Raw genomic sequence first — 18531 nt, 5'->3', positions numbered from 1 at the left:
TCAGCCTTCCGAGTGCTGGTTTTATAAGTGTGTGCCATGACGCCAGGCTTCCTATCTATTTTAAATTATCTCTAGATTACTTATGATGCCTAAAGCAATGTAAACGTTATGTAAATAGTTGTCATACTGTGTTGTTTAGGAAATGAGGCAAGGGAAAAAAAATCTCTAAATGTTCAGTACAGACCTGATTTTATTTTTATAGTGTTTTCAATAAGCAGTTGGTTGAATCTGGGAATGTGGAACCCATGGATACAGAGAGGCAACTGTATAATTTTCCCATATCCCAGAGGCCAGGGTGGAATAGCCAGATCTAAATACTGGGACAATATTCTAAGAAAAGCAAGGGGGTGATCACAAGTCACCATCTCAGAATTGTCAGCTATTCTTTTTTGTTTGTTTGTTTGGTTTTTGAGACAGGGTCACACTATGTAGTTGAGACTGCCCTGGAACCCACTATGTAGCCCAGGCTGGTCTCAAACTGGCAGGGATCCTCCTGCCTCAGCTTCCCAAGTGTTGGGATTACAGGGGTCTGCCTCCACGCCCTGCTTGTCAATTATTCTTCATTGAGCACTTACTGAATGCAGGCTGCAGGCACTCGATACATATAACAGCAGGGTTTCCCGAAGCGAGCTCTGCAAATCACTGGAGCACACGGGGTAACTTCAGACAGGACACAGAGTGACAGTTTTAATAGTTTTATTTTTATTTTTATGTTTACCTTCTAGATGTGGCAGGTAGCATTTTTTTCATCTACAATTATAAGTTCTTTTTTGATAAATATGAGTTTTAAAAACTGACTCAAACTTAAAGAACAATATTTATTAAGTAAACCTACAGCTGATACACGGACACTGCAGGGCCTGAAGGAGAGATACAATCGCTGATGCTCGGGAAACACGGTGCATGAGAACACAGATGTCCACTTTACTTGTAGCACTTCCAGTTGCAAGTAATAGACACTCATTCCAAGCAGGGGAAGCAAGACAAGGGAAGGTGTCCCGACAAGACAATCTCACGGGACACAACGGAAGGAAGGCACGCAGAGGACAGCCACCCAGCAGGCCCCTGCGAGATCGGTCCCTTCTCCCCTCCACGCTCCCGTTCGCTTCTCTCTGGCTTCTGCTTTGCTCTGCAAATTTTCTCCGTGAGCAAAGCCATTTTGTCTACCACAGTCGTGCCGGTGCGGTACCCCCTGCCCGCGCCCACTCTCCGCACGCACTCACAGCCCAGAGTAAGCGGCCTGCAAAGCCTAAAGCAGCACCTCTGAATCCAGATGCCCACCTCTTATTCTTTCAGCTCCTACTGGAGCACTGAAGGGGCCAAGTTCTGAGAAGAGGGGAGGGCCTGGGATGAGCAGTCCCTCTGACCAAGAGGTGTCTTTCTCAGCCTCTATTACTCGGAACAACCCAGTGAGGTAGTTTTTACCTCAAAGGCAACAACACTGAGAGGTAGAAACTGAGTCCCCAGTTCCTTGGCAGGAAGAGACAAACTCAAGACTGAGCTTGGGTCTGTGTGACACCAAACCTTGAGTACACTGCCCTGGCCACCTGGTCTGGTCACCTTCGGCTAGGGCCAGCTCACAGCTATCCTCTCAGACCCAAGCAGATGACGGGCCTTTAGGAGACATGTGTCAAAATCAGCAGTCCAGTGCCTCCCTGGCAGAGAGAAAACAAGAATCCCAAGTTCATGGGACATTGGCGGGAAGGAAGGAAGAGTTCTGAGGAGCACTGGACACCAGGGAAAGCTCCTCCAATGCCTGAGGCTTCAGGGGTCACACTGCAAATACCTGGCTAAGGGAAAGAGAAGAGTGTCATTTGAATACTTACCAAAAATCACACACAGGTGTCTAGAAGTGCTCAGGAGAAGCTGACACCCGCCAGCCTGTCCCACTGCAACTGTCCCTTCTAGCTCCTGCAAGTTACGATCTCTGCTACCTCTGGGAGCAGAGATCAAGCAGGCTTCTCCCACCCAGAAATCTCAGGCTCTTCCTCGCCCAAGGGCTGTTTCCATGGAACCCTCAGCCCTTTGAGTTGCCCTAGCCTGACCACTCTCAAATTTTGCCGAGGGCACTTTTTGCCCCACAGAAAGTCCTTCCTCAGGGTCTGGTATTAAAGCAGAAAAATGGAGGAGAAGCCGCCTCTCTCCCAGTCCCTCAGAGCTGATCTGGCCTGAAGCAAGTCTTGTGCAAGAAGCAAGCTCCCATCCTAACTTTTGCTCTGTTCATGTTTTCCCTTCTATAGCTGTCTTTCAGGACAGGTTTAATGGCTGAATCAGAAGATTCTACCAGGCCACTTCCACAGGGAAAGACCTGTACCTGTGGGTAGAAAGAGGAAGACACAATCCTAAATCAAACTTCCCCAAAGATCCTTGCACACAGCCAGGGAAGAGTCACTTTCCCACTTGCCTTCGGTGCATGGGAGTCACTGCCCAAAGCCATAGGCTGCTACCCTAGTGGGATGAACTGGGGGTGGCTCAGAATCTGCCCCCAACCCCCATATTCCTCCTAGCCCCATCAGACCCAGGGGCTCAGGGTGAGGTCATAACATGCCCAAAAGTAGATGAAGGTGCTTGTTCAACTTCTGGATTTTCTAGCAGTCCAGCACTGCCATCATCCCCGCCTGCGTGAGGTAGCCTTTATATTTAATAGGCCATCAGTGCCCAGGGAGGAGGTGACTACAGCAGATGTCTCTTCTTCCCCCAGCCTCGACTATGATGCTCATGGAAAAGACTTTGGGCCTGACCCCAACAAGCAGGAACTAAACTTTGAGGGAATTGACAGGAAGGTGGTTGATTGGAATGGCCACATCGGTGCCCGTGTCAGTGGTGACCCGGGAGCATTTCCGGCTGCTGCGCATGACTTGAAGCTTTTCGCTGAGGTGCCTGCGAAACTTCTTGGTGAGGAAACAGTAAATGACGGGGTCTAAGACGCAGTTGGTGCTAAGGAGGCAGAGGGTGACCTGATGTACATCGTTAATAGCCTGGTGGCTGTTGCTGGGCCACTTCCCCAGCTCGGCCAGGGTCCAGGGCAGCTGTACCATGTGGTGGGGCACAAAGCAGATGATGAACACCGCCAAAACCGTGCAGACCATCCACAGAGCCCGGCGCTTGACCTCAGCATTGCGCTGCTGCTGCTGCTGCACTGGCTGGGTGAGCAGCGTGCGGATGATGACCAGGTTGCAGAAGAGGATGAGGAAAAAGACGATGAAGAAGCCAAGCACGATGCAGATGTGGATGATGAGGACGGGCTTGCTGCCTTTCTTGTAATGCTCAAAGCAGCGAGTGATGGTGCCTGAGCCCGCCTTATTAGACACCACATTGGTGGATGTCATGAAAAGGAAGTAGGAGGCAGCGGCCACAATGGTCACCCAGATGACCAAGGACAAAGCGATGCCACGCTTGCGCGTGGTTGCCTGAGCCGTCTTGATGGGATGTCTCACCGCCTGGAAGCGGTTATAAGTGATCACTCCCAGGAAGGCCACAGAGCAGTAGGTGTTGATGAAGAAGAGGCAGCCAGCCAGGTTACAAAGGAATTTGGGTAGAATCCAGTCGCCCTGGTTGGAGTAGTAGACGATCCACAGTGGCAGGGTGACAAGGAAGAGCAGGTCAGCCACAGTGAGGTTCACCATGAAGATCTTTATCTCATTTAGTTTCTTGGAAGGGTACAGGCGGGCAAAGACCCACAGCACATAGCCATTGGCCGTGATCCCTAGCACAAAGGTAATGCTATAAACAATTGGGAAGAGAGTGTACCGGAACTCTGAGTCCACACGGGAAGAGTCATTTAACTCCATGGCTCTGGGCTGCAAGAGTCAGCTGGTCATAGGGGCCTGGCAGTGCCTGGAAGACCATGCGAAGATTCCGATTAATAAAAAGCCAAGAAGCAACTGTCCTACTTCACCAATTCCAAGATTCCCTACTGTGGTTTGAATGTTAGAGTTCCCCCTCAAAAATATTCACGTCGGAACTTAATCCCCACCACGAAAGTATTCAGAGATATGATCCTTGGGAAGTGATGAAGATAGAGCCCTCAGAGATAGGATCAGTACCCATATAAAAGGGCTTGGGGTTGAAGAGTGCATTTTGTTTTTATCTTTTGTCTCCCCCCCACCCTTAAGTTTATTGGTACATTTAAAGCAAACAATACAGTTGTATTTATCATTGGGATATTGTACCCTTACGTGACATGTCTTGGTTCTCATGTTATCTTTTGTCTTACTATCCTTTCTACCAAGTAAGGACACAGAGTTCAAGACGCCATCTTGGAAGCAGTTACCATGGCCTCCAGACACTGAATCCTGATTTTGAACTTCTAGAATGGTGAGAAATAAATTTGTGTTCTTTGTAAATTACCCGGTCTCAAGTATTTTGTAAAAACAGTGAGTCAGGAGATGAGGGCCTGGCTAGTTGGCTGGGCAAGTGAGCATGACCTGTCAGTCACAGAGCTCCAGGACACAGAGCTCCTGCACCTGAAACCAATCAGAAAATGCTACCTTCAATGCTTCTGGCATGAAATCAAGCAAGTTTTTGATAGGACATTCCAGATCTGACGTCAGAATGAAGAATACAAAAGATGACAGGCATTGACCTTGGGGCCCATTCCCCTGGCACAGTGTACTACTTTTCCGCTTTAACTGGCTTGCGTTCACTGCACAGTGTATTTCTTTTCCCACCTTTAATAAATGTAAAAGTCACTACTATGTTTGCTTGTTTTTGTCCAATTCTTTGTTCAGGACAAGAACCTGGAAAGAGTCTGAAGATGGAGCCCACTGAATTCCAGAACTCCGGTAACAGCAGAATTAACAGACTGAGACACTCCCATTTTTAATATTTTTAAGACTCTAAAATCAATAGTATCTTCTGCTTTAAAAAAAATAGTATCTTCTGCTTAACTTGTAGCTTTTTTCCTCCTTTCTACATAAAATAATGTTTTTACAGAAATATTTCTAGTGATAAATGAATAAAATTTGTATTATAAAAACTAGTTTTTATGATAAAATTTGAACATTTTTCTATAGATGTGAACTTTAAAAACTAATAGTAGGGCTGGGATTTAGCTCAGTGGCACCATGGCTTCCTCACAAGCACAAGGTTCTGAGTTCATTCCTGGGTACCATTTTTTAAAAAAACTTAATAGTAAATTTGTTCTATATTAAAAAATAATTTAGGGCCAGGGATTAGCTCAGTGGTGCCGCCTCCCACCTGGCAAACACAAGGTCTTAAATTCAATGCCAGGTACCAAACAAACAAACAAAAATTCAGCTGGGTGTGGCGGTAGACACCTATAATTCCAGCACTCAAGAGGCTGAGGCAGGAGTTTTGCTGCAAGTTTGAGGCCAACCTTGGCTACATTGTGAGTTCAAGGCCAGCCTGGACTGCATAATGTGTTCCTGTCTCAAAAAATAAAAATAAAAATTAATTTAGCCAGGCATGGTGGTGCACACCTGTAATCCCAGCACTTGGGAAGCAGGAGGACGGTCACAAGTTCGAGGCCAGCCTGAGCTACATAGTGAGTTCACGGTTAGCCTGAACTGTCTGGTGGGACTCTGTCTCAAAAAACAAAAACAAGGGCTGGGGATTTAGCTCAGTGGTTCCTCCACCTGCCTCTCAAGTGCAAGGTCCTGAGTTCAATCCCCAGTAGCAAATAATAATAATAATAATAGCTAATTTAAGATCTGGAACTCAGTGGTAGTGCTCTTGCCTAGCATACACAAGGCCCTGTGTTCAAGTCCCAGCACCATAAGTGAATTAATACATATATATACATACACACACACACACACACACATATACACACACACACACACATAAAATAAAGTTGCACACAATTTCAATGCGGCTAGTAGGTCCAACTAGCCCAGCCCTAAATTAACTCAAAATAAATAATTTAGATGCTCATGAAAAGCCTGGAAATACAGAGAAGTGTACTATCAGAATTATTTGCAGAATGAAACATTAGCCAGACATTAAAAGAATGAGTTAGGTCTAAGACTACTGACATGGAAAGCTGTCCTTGGATAGCACTATTATGTAAAAAAAAAAAAGAAAAAGAAACAAAAAGTTACAGAAGATGTTTGGTATGAGTTAATTACATATGTGTGTATGAATGGGTTGGCAGTGGTAAGGAGCCCCTGAGAAGTAAGCTTAATAAGAGGTTTATTTCCAGTCCAAAAATGAGCATCTGAAATGAAAAGACACTTCTCAGATGAAGTAGAAATGGCAAATGAATATGTGAAAAAACGTTCAACATCACTGGTCATTTGTGAAATGCCAATTAAAACAGCGCTGAGATTCCATCTCATTCCAGAAAGAATGGCTGCTATCAAGAAATCAACCAATAACAAATGCTGGTGAGGCTGTGGGGAAAAAGGAACGCTGCTCCACTGTTGGTGGGAGTGCAGACTGGGTGCAGTCACTGTGGAAATCAGTGCGGAGATTTCTAAAAAACTAAAGCTAGAGGTTCCATTTGACCCAGGTACACCTCTTCTTGGGTATCTTCCCAAAAGAATTAAAAGCATCCTACCACAGCAATATATACATACCCATGTTTATAGTGGAACAGTTTCTAATGCTAAATCTTAGAAACAGCCCAAATGCCCATCAACTGATAAATGGATAAGGAAGATGTGGGTTTTTTAATACAATGGAGTACTACTCTGCCATAAAGAAGGGTGGACTTTTTAGCAGACATTATCATATTTTTTTAGCAGACACTTATAAGCTAAATTGATGGACCTTGAGACCATATTCTTAAGTGAAATAAATCGGACACACATGTTTAAATGCTGTATTGTTTCTCTGGTGTGAGAAACTGGAAGTGGAAATAAGGATTAAAATGTAGAATAGATATTGGGAAATGCGAAGAAAATGTTCAAAGGGGAAGGGGAACAAGGGAAGGGGAAGGGAAAAAGGAAGGAAGGGGCAAGAAAAAAGTGAAAATAGAAGGAAAAATGGAAACAAAGCTTTTGTACACCAGAGGGAGGGGATAAAATAAAATTTAAATTAAAAATTAGAGGTTTATTTAATTTATCTATTATAAAAAAGCTTAGTGAGAAGTTTATTGGCTCTAAATAAACTTTTGTTTGAACTTTTCAGGAGCACTTATCTTAGCAATTTATTGTTTTATTTCTATCTATGTATATATTTTTGCAGTGCTGGGGGCATTGAATGCAGGGCTTTTGTTCTGAGCTACAATCTCAGCCTTTTTTTTTTTTTTTTTTTTTTTTTTTTGTGGTGCCAGGGATTGAACTCGGCACCTTGCGCTTGTACAGCAGACAACGGAACCACTGAGCTAAACCCCTGGCCCTCCTTTTTAAACTTTTTAAGAACTTTGACACAAGGTCTCATGAAGTTGCTAAGTTTCTCGGGTTGGGTTGGAACTTGCAATTTGTCTGCCTCAGCCTTATCTCTCTCTCTCTATCTCTCTCTCTCTCTTTCCTTATTGCTGTATTGAAGATTGAACCCTGGGCCTTATATATGGTAGGAATGTACTCTACCATTGAGCTGCATCCCCAGCTTTTTATTTTTATTTTATTTTGCAACAGGTTCTGACTAAGTGGCCCAGACTGGCCTCAAATCTGTGATCCTTCCCCTTTGGCCTCTCAGGTAGCTATGATACATACATACATACATACATATATACATACATACATACACACACACACACACACACACACACCATTGTGCCTGGGTAATTTAAATATTTTAAATACAATTTAAAAGAGTATGAAGGGAGAAATCCAGATAAAATTTTAACCAAATCATCAGGATGAACATCTCATTAATAAGACATATCATGTTCCCCTAATATAACATGTAACATGCTGAAAAAAAAATACAACATCACTTGAGTATTCTTGCCCCAAACACATAATCTGAATTCAATTGTGAAAAATATCCTACAAGACTACAGGCATAGCTCAGTCCTGCCAAATCCGAGGACCTGGGTTTCATCACAGCACCACCAACAAAAAGGACCAGGCATGTAGCTCAGTTCTAAGGATCTGTGTTGAATTTAAAAAAAAAAAAAAAAAAAAAAAAGTTGGTACACGCCTGTAATCCCAGCACTAAGGAGGCTGAGGCAGGAGGATCACCATCAGTCTGAGGCCAGTCTGGGCTACATAGTGAGTCCAAGGCCAACCTGAACTACATAATGAGACCCTGTCTCAAAAAACAAACAACAAAAAAAACAAAACATAGCACAACATATTAAATGCAGACACAGATGAGAATCCAGCTGTCTTCTATCAAGCCTAACACTAAAGAGGTTTATAGACAATGTAAATAAATGCCACTTTTCTCTAAATAGTTTGTTTTAGAAAATCTCATTTTTTCCCTAAAAATGTTATTTATGTTAAGATGAAAAGAATCTATCTTTGGATTTGTTTGTTTAAAAATGAAGTTATTTTAGAATGCCAGTCATACTTTTTTTTTTTCAAGGCTGGAAATGAAACTCAGGATAGAGCAAGCACTCTATCACTTAGCTTATATCCTCAGCCCTAGTGGTGTTTTTATTTTTTGAGGAGATTAATTGTTTGTTTTTGTGGTACTAAGTATTGAACCTAGGGGTGCTCTATACCTGAGCTATAGAGCCAGCCTTTTTTTTTTTTTTTTTTTCTGGTACCAGGGATTGAACTCAGAACCTTGCTCTTGTTAGGCAGGTATGATACCACTGAGCTACATCTCTGGCCCTATTTTTTAAAATTTTGAAAAAGGGCCAGGAATTTAGCCCAGTGGTTCCACCGCCTGTCTCAAAAGTGCAAGAACCCGAGTTCGATCCCTGGTACCAACAAAAATACAAAATTGAAACAGCATCTTGTTAAATTGCTCAGAATGAGCATCTCATTAATAAGACATATCATGTTCCCCTGATATAACAGGGGAAATTTGGCCTGAAATTTGCCATCCTCCTGCCTCAGCCTCCCAAACTCCAGGGATTACAGGTGTGCGCCACCACACCCAGTCCGTTTTATTTCTTGACACCGTAGACACTAATAGCTATAACACATATAACCGCAAGCCCTTTGAGGCCCTCAATAATTTTCAAGGGTAGAAAGAATTTCTCGGAACCAAAGAATTTGAGTATCACTGCTCCACAGTCTCGGCCTCCCTTTGATTTGAGCCCAAAATGCCCATTCATCTGGGACTGGCCTTGTTTCTTCCTCCTGCTGGGCCCTCACAGAATTACAATATATTAGGCTCAGGCTCACCAGGCCTAGTCACACTCTCCTGTGCCTGAGGGGAGGAGGCTTTCCTGGCCTGGCCCTTTCTGAGAGGCTTGAGATACACTCAGCACTAGCTGAGCAGGACAACAGGCTCAGTTTGGGTCTTCAGGGAAGTTGTGTCCCTACCCACCACACATGCAGCAAGTGCCTTCTTGGTTTGGAATCCGGCTCATTGGGATGAAGACAGTTATTTCCAGAAAGTCTCTCGCCTTGGACCCAACCCAGGACATCCGGGTGCCACTGCCTCCACCATGCCTGTCCTGGCCCGTTGAAAAGGTCTTTCCCCCCGGGGCCAGGACCAAGGTGAGGCAGGAAGGCAGCCAATGGTTATAAAGTTTAAGGCGGCAGCAAATGTTCAGCAATCAAGATAAATAATATTTTAATGCAATATTTTTAAAAATCCAAAGGAATATTAGTGATTCTTTTGCCTCAGCCTCTACTGTGGCTCTGCCTTCATTTAAAATTTTGATGTTGGGCTGGAGAGATAGCTCAATAGGTAGAGTACTTGCCTACCATGCCTCAGGCCCTAAGTTCAATCCCCAGTGCCACCAAAAAAATAAATAAGTAAACTTTTGAACCAGACAGGGTGGCACACACATGTAATCTCAAAAAAAATTATTTTAGTACCGGGGATTGAACTCATGTCCTTGTGCTTGCGAGGCAGGCGGCAGAACCGCTGAGCTAAATCCCCAGCCCTAAATATATTTTCTTCATTATGTATATTTGTTGCATCTATTTTGGTTAACAGAAAAATATCTCAGCATGAGAACAAAACACACGGGTCCCCCCTCACCAACACCAATGTAGTTGCTCATTTGTGCATTCACTGGACAAAACTCTGGGCTCCTGACTGCAGCGGGTTGCTAAGGACTGGGTGGGGGGCAGATCCAGTCCCTGCCCTGGACTCACAGCCCACTTTGCAAGTCACACAATGTGGTAAGAGCCCTGATGAAGGACATAGCAGGTGTGGTGGGGATTCAGAGACGTCACCTGTCACCCCGTCTTGAGGCTGACAAACAGCCTCCTGCCTGAGCTGAGGGAGATACAAGGACCCGGCCTGATAAAGCAAGGACAGGAGGTCCAGGCAGAGGGGCCAGCACTGCAGATGCCTGAGAGAGCAGGAGAAGAGGTGCGTCATTGCTTAAGAGCAACTTTCATTCTGTTTAGCCAAAATGTAAATTCCAAGGTGGGTGAGAAGAGAAAGAGCTAAGCAAGTGAGTAGGTCAACTCAGGAAGGGCCTTGAATGTCGAGCAAAGGAATGTGCATAGCTGCCCCCGACTCACAGCGGGGCTACACCCTGATGAACCCACCAAAAGCTGAAGCTAGCATAAATGAAAATTCATTTACCGCACCTAACCTAGGGCACACTGCAACTTAGCAACACCTTACCAAGGAGCATCAATCATTTCCTTCTTGTGGATCCTGTGAGAGAGTGTTGTACCTGATGCTGTCACCCAGGAAATATCAAAATTCAAAATTCGAAGTATGGTTTCTACCGATCACTTTCGCACCTCTGTAAAGTTGGGGAAAAATCTCAGGTTGATGCAGTGTAAGTAATGCGACTAGACTCTCTCCAGTCGATGGGCAGGGAAGAGAGGGCAGGAGGTGAGGCAGAGAGAGAGACCATTTTGAAAGGGAGCCTGAAGAGGTGGCACCTGCTTATAGAAATCCCAGGCACTCGGAAGACTGAGGCGGGAGGGTCGCTGCAAGTTTGAGGCCAGCCTAGGCTGCAGGGTGAGTTCAAGGCCAGCCTGAGCTACAGAGCAAAACTCTGTCTCAAAACCCGAAAAAGAAAGAAAGAAAAGAAAAGAGAGAGTAAGACAGAAAAAGAGGGAGGGAAGGCGGGAGGGAGAGAGTAGGGGGATCAGCGGCATCAGGCAGTGAGTGGCATTTTCAATTCCTCTTTCCAACCCTAGCACTCGATGAGAGCTTCACCGGAGCGGGAATTTCGTAAATACTTGTTAAGAGAACAAATCCCTAGCAATGGACAGACTGCCTGCTCCCCTGAGCAACCATCCCACAAGGCCGAGGGAGCTCTCTACCACCTCACTATTCCAATCGAGGTCCTTGGACCAGAGCATCCGCATTACATGCAAACTTATTAGACATGCAGACTCTTGGGTCCTGCTCCAGATCTGCTGCATCAGAATCTTCATTTCTGCTGGGTGTGGTGGCCAACACCTGTAATCCTAGGATGCAGGAGACTGAGGCAGGAGGATCACCATGAGTTTGAGGCCAGTGTGAGTTACACAGTAAGTTCAAGGCCAGCCTGAACTACATAATGAGATCCTGGCTCAAACAAATGAATCTACATTTTAACAAGATTCCCAAATGATTTGTAGGGCTTGGGATGTAGCTCAGTGGCACCATGCCTGCCTGGCAAGGGCAAGGTCCTGAGTTTGACCCCTGGTACCGAAGGAAAAAAAAACGTGATTTGTGTACACATTACATCCTGAGAAGTGCTATGCTCAACACACACCAGCTCCATACTCATCTGATCTAACACCTTTCATGGCTCCTAATGGCCCAAAATAAAGTCCATGCTCCTTTCCCACTCATCTCCCACAATTCCCCGCTGCTCATCCTCTATCCTACCCATGAGAAACGGCTTGCTGCCTCTGTAAAACTCCCACTCTTTTCAAACATCTGTGCCTTTGCACATGCCTTGTGCCCACTGCTTTACCTAGAAAAATCTTACTTGCCCTTTAAGAACTAGCCATGGGGCCGGGGATTTAGCTCAGCGGTTCGGTGGCCTGCCTTGCCAGCACAAGGACCAGAGTTCGATCCCCAGTACCGCAAAAAAAAAAAAAAAAAAGAACGAGCCACAGACAGGAGTTGCTTCCTTCTCTGGATCACTATAGCAGTGGGTACATTCCTCAGAATAGTATCTGACATTTTTATTTTTCTTTTTTGGTATCCAGAAACTTCATACTGAGCTACATCCCCAGCCCATTTTTATTTTTTCTTTTTGAGATGGGTGTCATGGAGCTTCTCAGGTTCATCTCAAACTTGCAATCCTCTTGCCTTGGCCTATCAGGGTGCTGGGATTACAGGCATGAGCTGCTATGCCCTGTTAATCTGTTTTAAATACTGATTTCTGTGGCTATTTCTTTACCAGACTTGGAGCTTCTTGAAAGCAAGGACTTGATCTTTTTCATCTCTTTACTCTCACTAGAGAGTGAATTAAGTCACTGACAACTGTTCAAGGAGCCTGGCACAAAGATACCTGTACCTAGACCGGCATTGTGGTGCACACCGGTAATCCTAGAATGCTGGGAGGCTGAGACAGGAGGATTGCAAGTTCAAACCCACTCTGGGCAATTTAGCAATTTAGCGAGACATTGTCTCAAAATTTTAAAAAAGAAATTAAATCTCCGGTTCTGCAAATAAAATAAAATAAAAAATTTAAAAAGAAAGGAAGGAAGGAAGGAAGAAAGAAAGAAAAAAAGAAGGAAAAAGCAAGCAGGCTGGGGATGTAGCAAAGCCCTGTGTTCAGTCCCCAGTCCCAGGGATGTGTGTGGGTGTGGGATTATGTGTACAGTTTATCTGGGGTAAGTAAAATGGGAGTGGGTCAGGGTGGGAAGAAAAGGTTCACCATTTACTCGCTGTTTAAAGTAAGTTCACTTCTCTGAGTCTCTAGTTCTTCATTTTCAAAATCTTACAGTCTTAATGAGTGTTCTGAAGATAAGAATGCAAAATGGCTAGATCGGGACCTGAGCCACATATGGCCAGGCCTCTTCCTATTGGCCCAGCCGCTTGGAACCAGAATAGCAGGCTACATACGGGTAACCATGGGCCAGGGAACTCTGACCCACACACAGCCTTTCCCACCAGCTCCAGAAAGGGCCTCCAGCTAATGCCAACGAAGCTTTCAAAGGCTTAGGAAGAGATTGAGCATTTGGAGGAAGGAGGAGGCACAGGCTCAAACCACTGTTTCGCAGTCCTGTCCTCCAACCCCACGAACATTCTCTGCCCCTTGGGAACCTGGAGGAGGGACTCCCATCCCTTGTTCGTTGGTCAGAAGGGAGACCACACGGAACTGGCAGAGGAAAATCCATGCGGGTTACTTCCCCAGGGCAGACTGTGGGACACAAAGTTGGGTTCACCAATCATGGCAGCCCCTAACATTTGTGAAGTCAATTAAGGCCAAGAATAGAAAAGTCTAAAAAATGTTAAACTTTTTGAATACCAAACTAAGAAGAAAACGGACAGAAATGTCTAAATACTATAGATATAAATTAGACATACCCAAGTTCATCTATATTTCTTGTACCAGCAGCTCCTTGAAGCTCCACAGGCCTGAGGGTACATTTACCCACAGACTGGGGTTCCAGGACACACACAAGCTCCATATGAGCTTCAAGACTCCATGCTCTGTAAGGAGTGTACAGATGAAGGGAGACAGAGAGAGCCCACTTAAACTCAGGGCGCTGGGCACCACTTCCCACGGGGACGTACAGACATTTCTTATCCGTGATCATATTTCCTGCTTAAATCAGCTTTGTAAGATGGGCTTTACACCCATTTTTCCATAGAAGATGTCTATTGTTCCAGGGAAGAAATTGAGGTTAGAGAAAAGAACAGACTTATCTGTAGTCACTCAGGTGGGAAGCAGCAGGCAGGGATCTTGAACTCCAAAGACCATCCTGAGTCTCCTAAGCAAGCTGTGGGCCTGCTGGATGCCAGCCACTCCTTAGCCAACTCTTCCGTTCACAAGCCTGTCCTGAAAACAGGAGCTCCAGATGCTATAAGGACCCAGGAAGAGATGCTGCTTGCTGGGGACCCTGCTTTTACCTTTGCTCACTTAAGTCAGGAAGAAAATGGGGCAAAAAGACTGCAAGGTCTGCTCTGCGCCCATCTAACTCCTGCCTGGCAGACCTGGAGCAGCAATCAAATCCTCTCTGAACCCACACACGCATTATGACCGTGAGTCTCCATTTACTTAATGGCAAAATGAAATTTGTTTTGCTTTGTTTTGTTTTTGTTTTTTTGAGACAGGGTCTCACTATGTAGTTGAGACTGCCCTGGAACTCACTATGTAGCCCAGGCTGGTCTTGAACTCACAGCGATCCTCCTGCCTCAGCCTCCCCAGTGCTGGGATTACAGGCGTGTGCCACCACGCCCAGCTCAAAATGAAAAATTTTAAATGAACCTAAAAGAAAATGAAATGAAGAAGACAATACTATTTGCAATAGAAGATAAAGGAATAAAACAGGAATAAGCTTAAACAAGAAGGCAAAACATGCTGTACACTGAAAACTATAAAACATTGCTGAAAGAAATTTAAGATGACACAACAAAATAGAATAACATGCCAAGTTCATGGCCTGGAAGATTTAATGTTAAAATGTCCATATTACCCACAGCAATCTATAGATTCAATGTAATTTAAATTTTCACTGTCATTTTTTTACAGAAATAGAAAAAAGTCTAAAATTCAAATAGAATCTCAAAAGAGCTAACACAGCCAAAACAATCTTAAAAAAGAACAAAGCTGCCAGGAATTTAGCTCAGTAGTTCCACTGACTGTCTCGCAAGCACAAAGTCCTGAGTTTGATCCCCAGCACAAACACACAAAAAAAGAACAAAGCTGGCCAGACAAGATAACACACACCTATAATCCCAGTATTCAGGAGCCTGAGGCAGGAGGATCACCATGAGTTCAAGGCCAGCCTGGGGTCCATAGTAAGTTCAGGGCCAGAATGAACTACAAAATGAGATTCTGTCTCAAAAAAACAAAAATAAAACCACAAAAGACAAATGAACAAAAAACCCAAAACAACAACAACAAAAAACCAAAGCTAGAGGCTTCATGCTTTCTGATTTCAAAATATACTACAAAGCTACTTAATCAAAACAGTACAATATTGGCATAAATACAGATCAATAGAGATCCCAAAGATCAACCAGGTACAAGGTCAAATAGTCTGCAAGGATACCAAGACTACACAATGAAGAAATTATAGTTTCTTCAACAAGTGGCATTGGAAAAACTAGACACTTGAAACAAAAGGAAGACTGAATTTTATGTTATACCATATAGAAAAATTAACTCAGAACCAAGTTTAAGACTATAACACAGCTGTTGAGTGCTGTGCTGTCGTTCCCCTGCTCAAAATAAAGTTGTTTCTGCTGGGGATTTAGCTCAGTCGTTTCACCCACCGCCTGCTTTGCAAGCACAAGGACCCAAATTTAATCCCCAGTACCAAAAAAAAAAAAAAAAAAAAAAAAGTTGTTTCTTATCTATACCTGTCTGCTATGCCTACATAGCAGCCAGAGACACTTGGTCTCATACATGTTAAAACTAAATGTTGACCTAACAGGTGATTCTTGAATTGAGGCTCGTTTGTTTGCATACAGCATGGTGACATGGATCAGAAGGAGAGAGATGTTATCATGAGGGAATTCTGATCAGGGTCAAGCCGAGTTCTGATCACTACTGATTTGTTGGGTCATGGGATTGATGTGCAACAAGTGTCTTTGGTTATAAGCTATCATCTACCTACCAATCATGAAAATTATATTCACAGGCATAGATAGCAGCAGTTGATGACAAGATGGTACTCAGAAGTGGTGTTGACATAAGTTAGGACATGGAGTCATAAGCAAGACAGCACACTGTTTGAATAAAGAGTGAGTCAGATTGGTGGAAGGGGTCCACTTGGGAGGAAAGCTATGGCTGTAAACTTTGTTACTGAAGAAGACAAGAGGATTCTTCGTGACACTGAGACTTCCTACAATACTACAGTGGAGGAGATGCCCATGAATGTGGCTGACTTTATGTAATTCCTGGGGTGACGTAGTTTTTAATGCAGTGCTCACTGTTGCTGAATAGGTAGATCACAACATGCATTGTGCTTCTTTGAGAGTTTTTGAATCTTCTTCTCTCAATGCTCATAATGGATCAGAAATACAGATTTTGCTAGCAAAGCGACATGAGTCACGAGCTCTTGTGAGGAAAGTCATTGGCTTTATCCTCTTTAGAGTTAGACTGTTGGGGTGGGTATAAAAGTTGAGGTCTGTAAAATCTTTCTTAGAAATTTATTTCCTAGTTCTGTAGAAATGGTTGTATTAGATGTTCTCTTTCACTTAATAATTAATATACTGTGGACTAAAAGATATAAATGCTGTATAAAATCAGCCAATTATGTTAAACTGGCATATTTGCCTTTATTGTGTTTGTCTTTAGCCTGAGTAGAAAGGCCTTTAAAACTGATTTTTTAAAGAAAGCATTTGAATGCATTTTGTTTGGTATTGTATTTATTCAATAAAGTAATTAGTGCTAAGTGTGAACTGGACCCTGTTGCTAAGCCCCAGCAAGCAATCATATCCCCGGTAGGGTAAATCCCCAGTAAAATTGCCATATTGCACATGCCTTAATGAAGTTTGAATGTTAAATAAATTTTATATTCACTAAAAAAAAAGAAAGGAAGGAAAAGAAAAGTTAACTCAGAATGGACTAAAGACACGAAGCAATAAAACTCCTAGAAGAAAACATAGAAGGGGTAGGCATATATCTCAGTGGCAGAGCACTTGCCCAGTACACATGAGGCCCTGGGTTCAATTTCTAGAACTGGAAAAAGAAAAGAATGAAAGAAGAAATAGGAAAAAAAAAAAAAAAAAAAGAAAACACAAGAGAAAAGCTTCATGAACTGGTTTGGGGGTCTTGACTCAAAGACTGGGACAAAAACCCCATCCAGTGGCATACTTTGCAAAAAAAGTTAGATGGAGTAACTGCTGGATGGCCACCTTGCCTAGGAGTAGTAGCAGCTACAGCTATGCTAACAAAAGACTTCACAGTAGAGACTAGAAGTCATCCTATCTTCCCATCAGGTCAGAGCTATTCTGGAGAAAAAGGTTACTTGTGGTTAACAGGGGAATGGCCTACCAAATATGAGGCCATGTTCTTAGACATCCCTGAAGTTACTACAAGAATTTGCATTACCCTTAACCCTGCCCCTTTGATGCCCACAGACCCTGAAGTTAGCCACTTTTGTGAACAAGTGTTCTCCCAGACCTATTCAAGTAAGGCAGGACATCAAGATCTGCCCCCCCAAGATCCTGAGGAGGTATGGTTCACTGATAGAAATATCTTTGTCCAAGGAGGACACTGAAAGGCAGGTTATGCAGTTGTCAAATTACAACGCTGAAGCTAAACCTCTTCCCTAGGAACTTCTGCTCAAAAGGCAGAGCTAATAGCTCTTACTTGGGAATTGATATTAGGAAAAGGCAAAAAGTTAAATATCCATAAAGACTCCAAATATGGCTTTCTGGTGCTACATGTCCCTGCAGTAATCTGAAAATAAAGAGGCTTACTAATAAGCAGTCATCTATAAAGCACAAGCAGGAAATTAGTAAGACCCTGTCTCAAAAAAAAAAAAAAAAGTGGAAACATATCTGAAGTCTCCTTGAGAAATCAAAAGGCTGATAAGAAAGCAAAATGGTAGCTTCACAACCCCTTAAGACCCTAGCATTATTCCTAGTTCCTGAGGAATCATTATGGGAACTTCCTCGGGGGACATAGTGACAAGCTATAAAAATCCTACAGAGAAAATAATCCTCAAACTTCTGAAAAGAGCCAACCAGACCCTAAAGCAAGCTCTGGCAACACTTTGCCAAGAGACATCTGAGTCCTGTTTCTGATTGCTACCAGTAGCACATATAAGGGTATGGAACATCCCCAAACCTGGATTAAATTTGAGATATTAGGGCTGAGGATTTGGCTCAGTGGTTCCTCTGCCTACTTCACAAGCACAAGGGCTGAGTTCTATCCCCAGTACCAAAAAAATTTTTTTGAGATATTATATGGGAGACCATTTCTATCCTCTGCTGTGACATTAGACCCAGAGACCATGAGACTCTTACAAAATCTCATTAATCTGAGCCAAGTACAACAGGCTATCCAAATGTATGGGAACAGAGTCCTGCTAGCTCCTGGCTTAGACAGACCACCTACTGTCCATCCTGGAGACCAAGTGCTCCTAAAACTTGGAGAGGGACTCCAGCAGACCAATTTAAGCCAATATGGAAGGTCTCCTTTTCAGTGATCCTTGCCTCAGCCACTGCAGTGAAGGTGGTGGAGACAGATGGTTGGATTCATCTTTGTAGAATGAAACAGTTCCATTTGAATTGTCTGAAGAAAAAGACCACCCACCAAGAAAAATCTACTCCTGTGAGCCTCTGAAAGAGTTGAGATTTCTCTTCAAAAAGTGAGACTCAGGCCAGGGATTTAGCTCAGGTGTTCCACTGCCTGCCTCACAAGCACAAGGACCCAAGTTCGATCCCCATACAAAAAAAAAAAAAAAAAAA

At 43.6% G+C, this 18531-nt stretch overlaps 1 protein-coding gene across 1 annotated transcript in view; it reads right to left on the bottom strand.

Moving 5' to 3' along the window:
• Positions 1-734: 734 nt before the first annotated feature.
• The window catches only part of Ptafr (platelet activating factor receptor), a 23111-nt gene continuing 5314 nt past the window's right edge, over positions 735-18531 (bottom strand). Inside the window, exon 2 of the mRNA XM_010632472.3 lies at positions 735-3837. Within this exon, the coding sequence (XP_010630774.1) occupies positions 2757-3791 (1035 nt within the window). The 5' untranslated portion in view covers positions 3792-3837 and the 3' untranslated portion in view covers positions 735-2756. The remainder of the gene's footprint in view (positions 3838-18531) is intronic.

The sequence above is a fragment of the Fukomys damarensis genome, unplaced genomic scaffold (genome assembly GCF_012274545.1).
Source record: "Fukomys damarensis isolate Sample0158 unplaced genomic scaffold, DMR_v1.0_HiC HiC_scaffold_23, whole genome shotgun sequence".
NCBI classification, from domain to species: Eukaryota; Metazoa; Chordata; class Mammalia; order Rodentia; family Bathyergidae; genus Fukomys; species Fukomys damarensis.
Note: the sequence above shows the minus strand (reverse complement) of the source record. Positions and strands in the feature narration are given on the sequence as shown.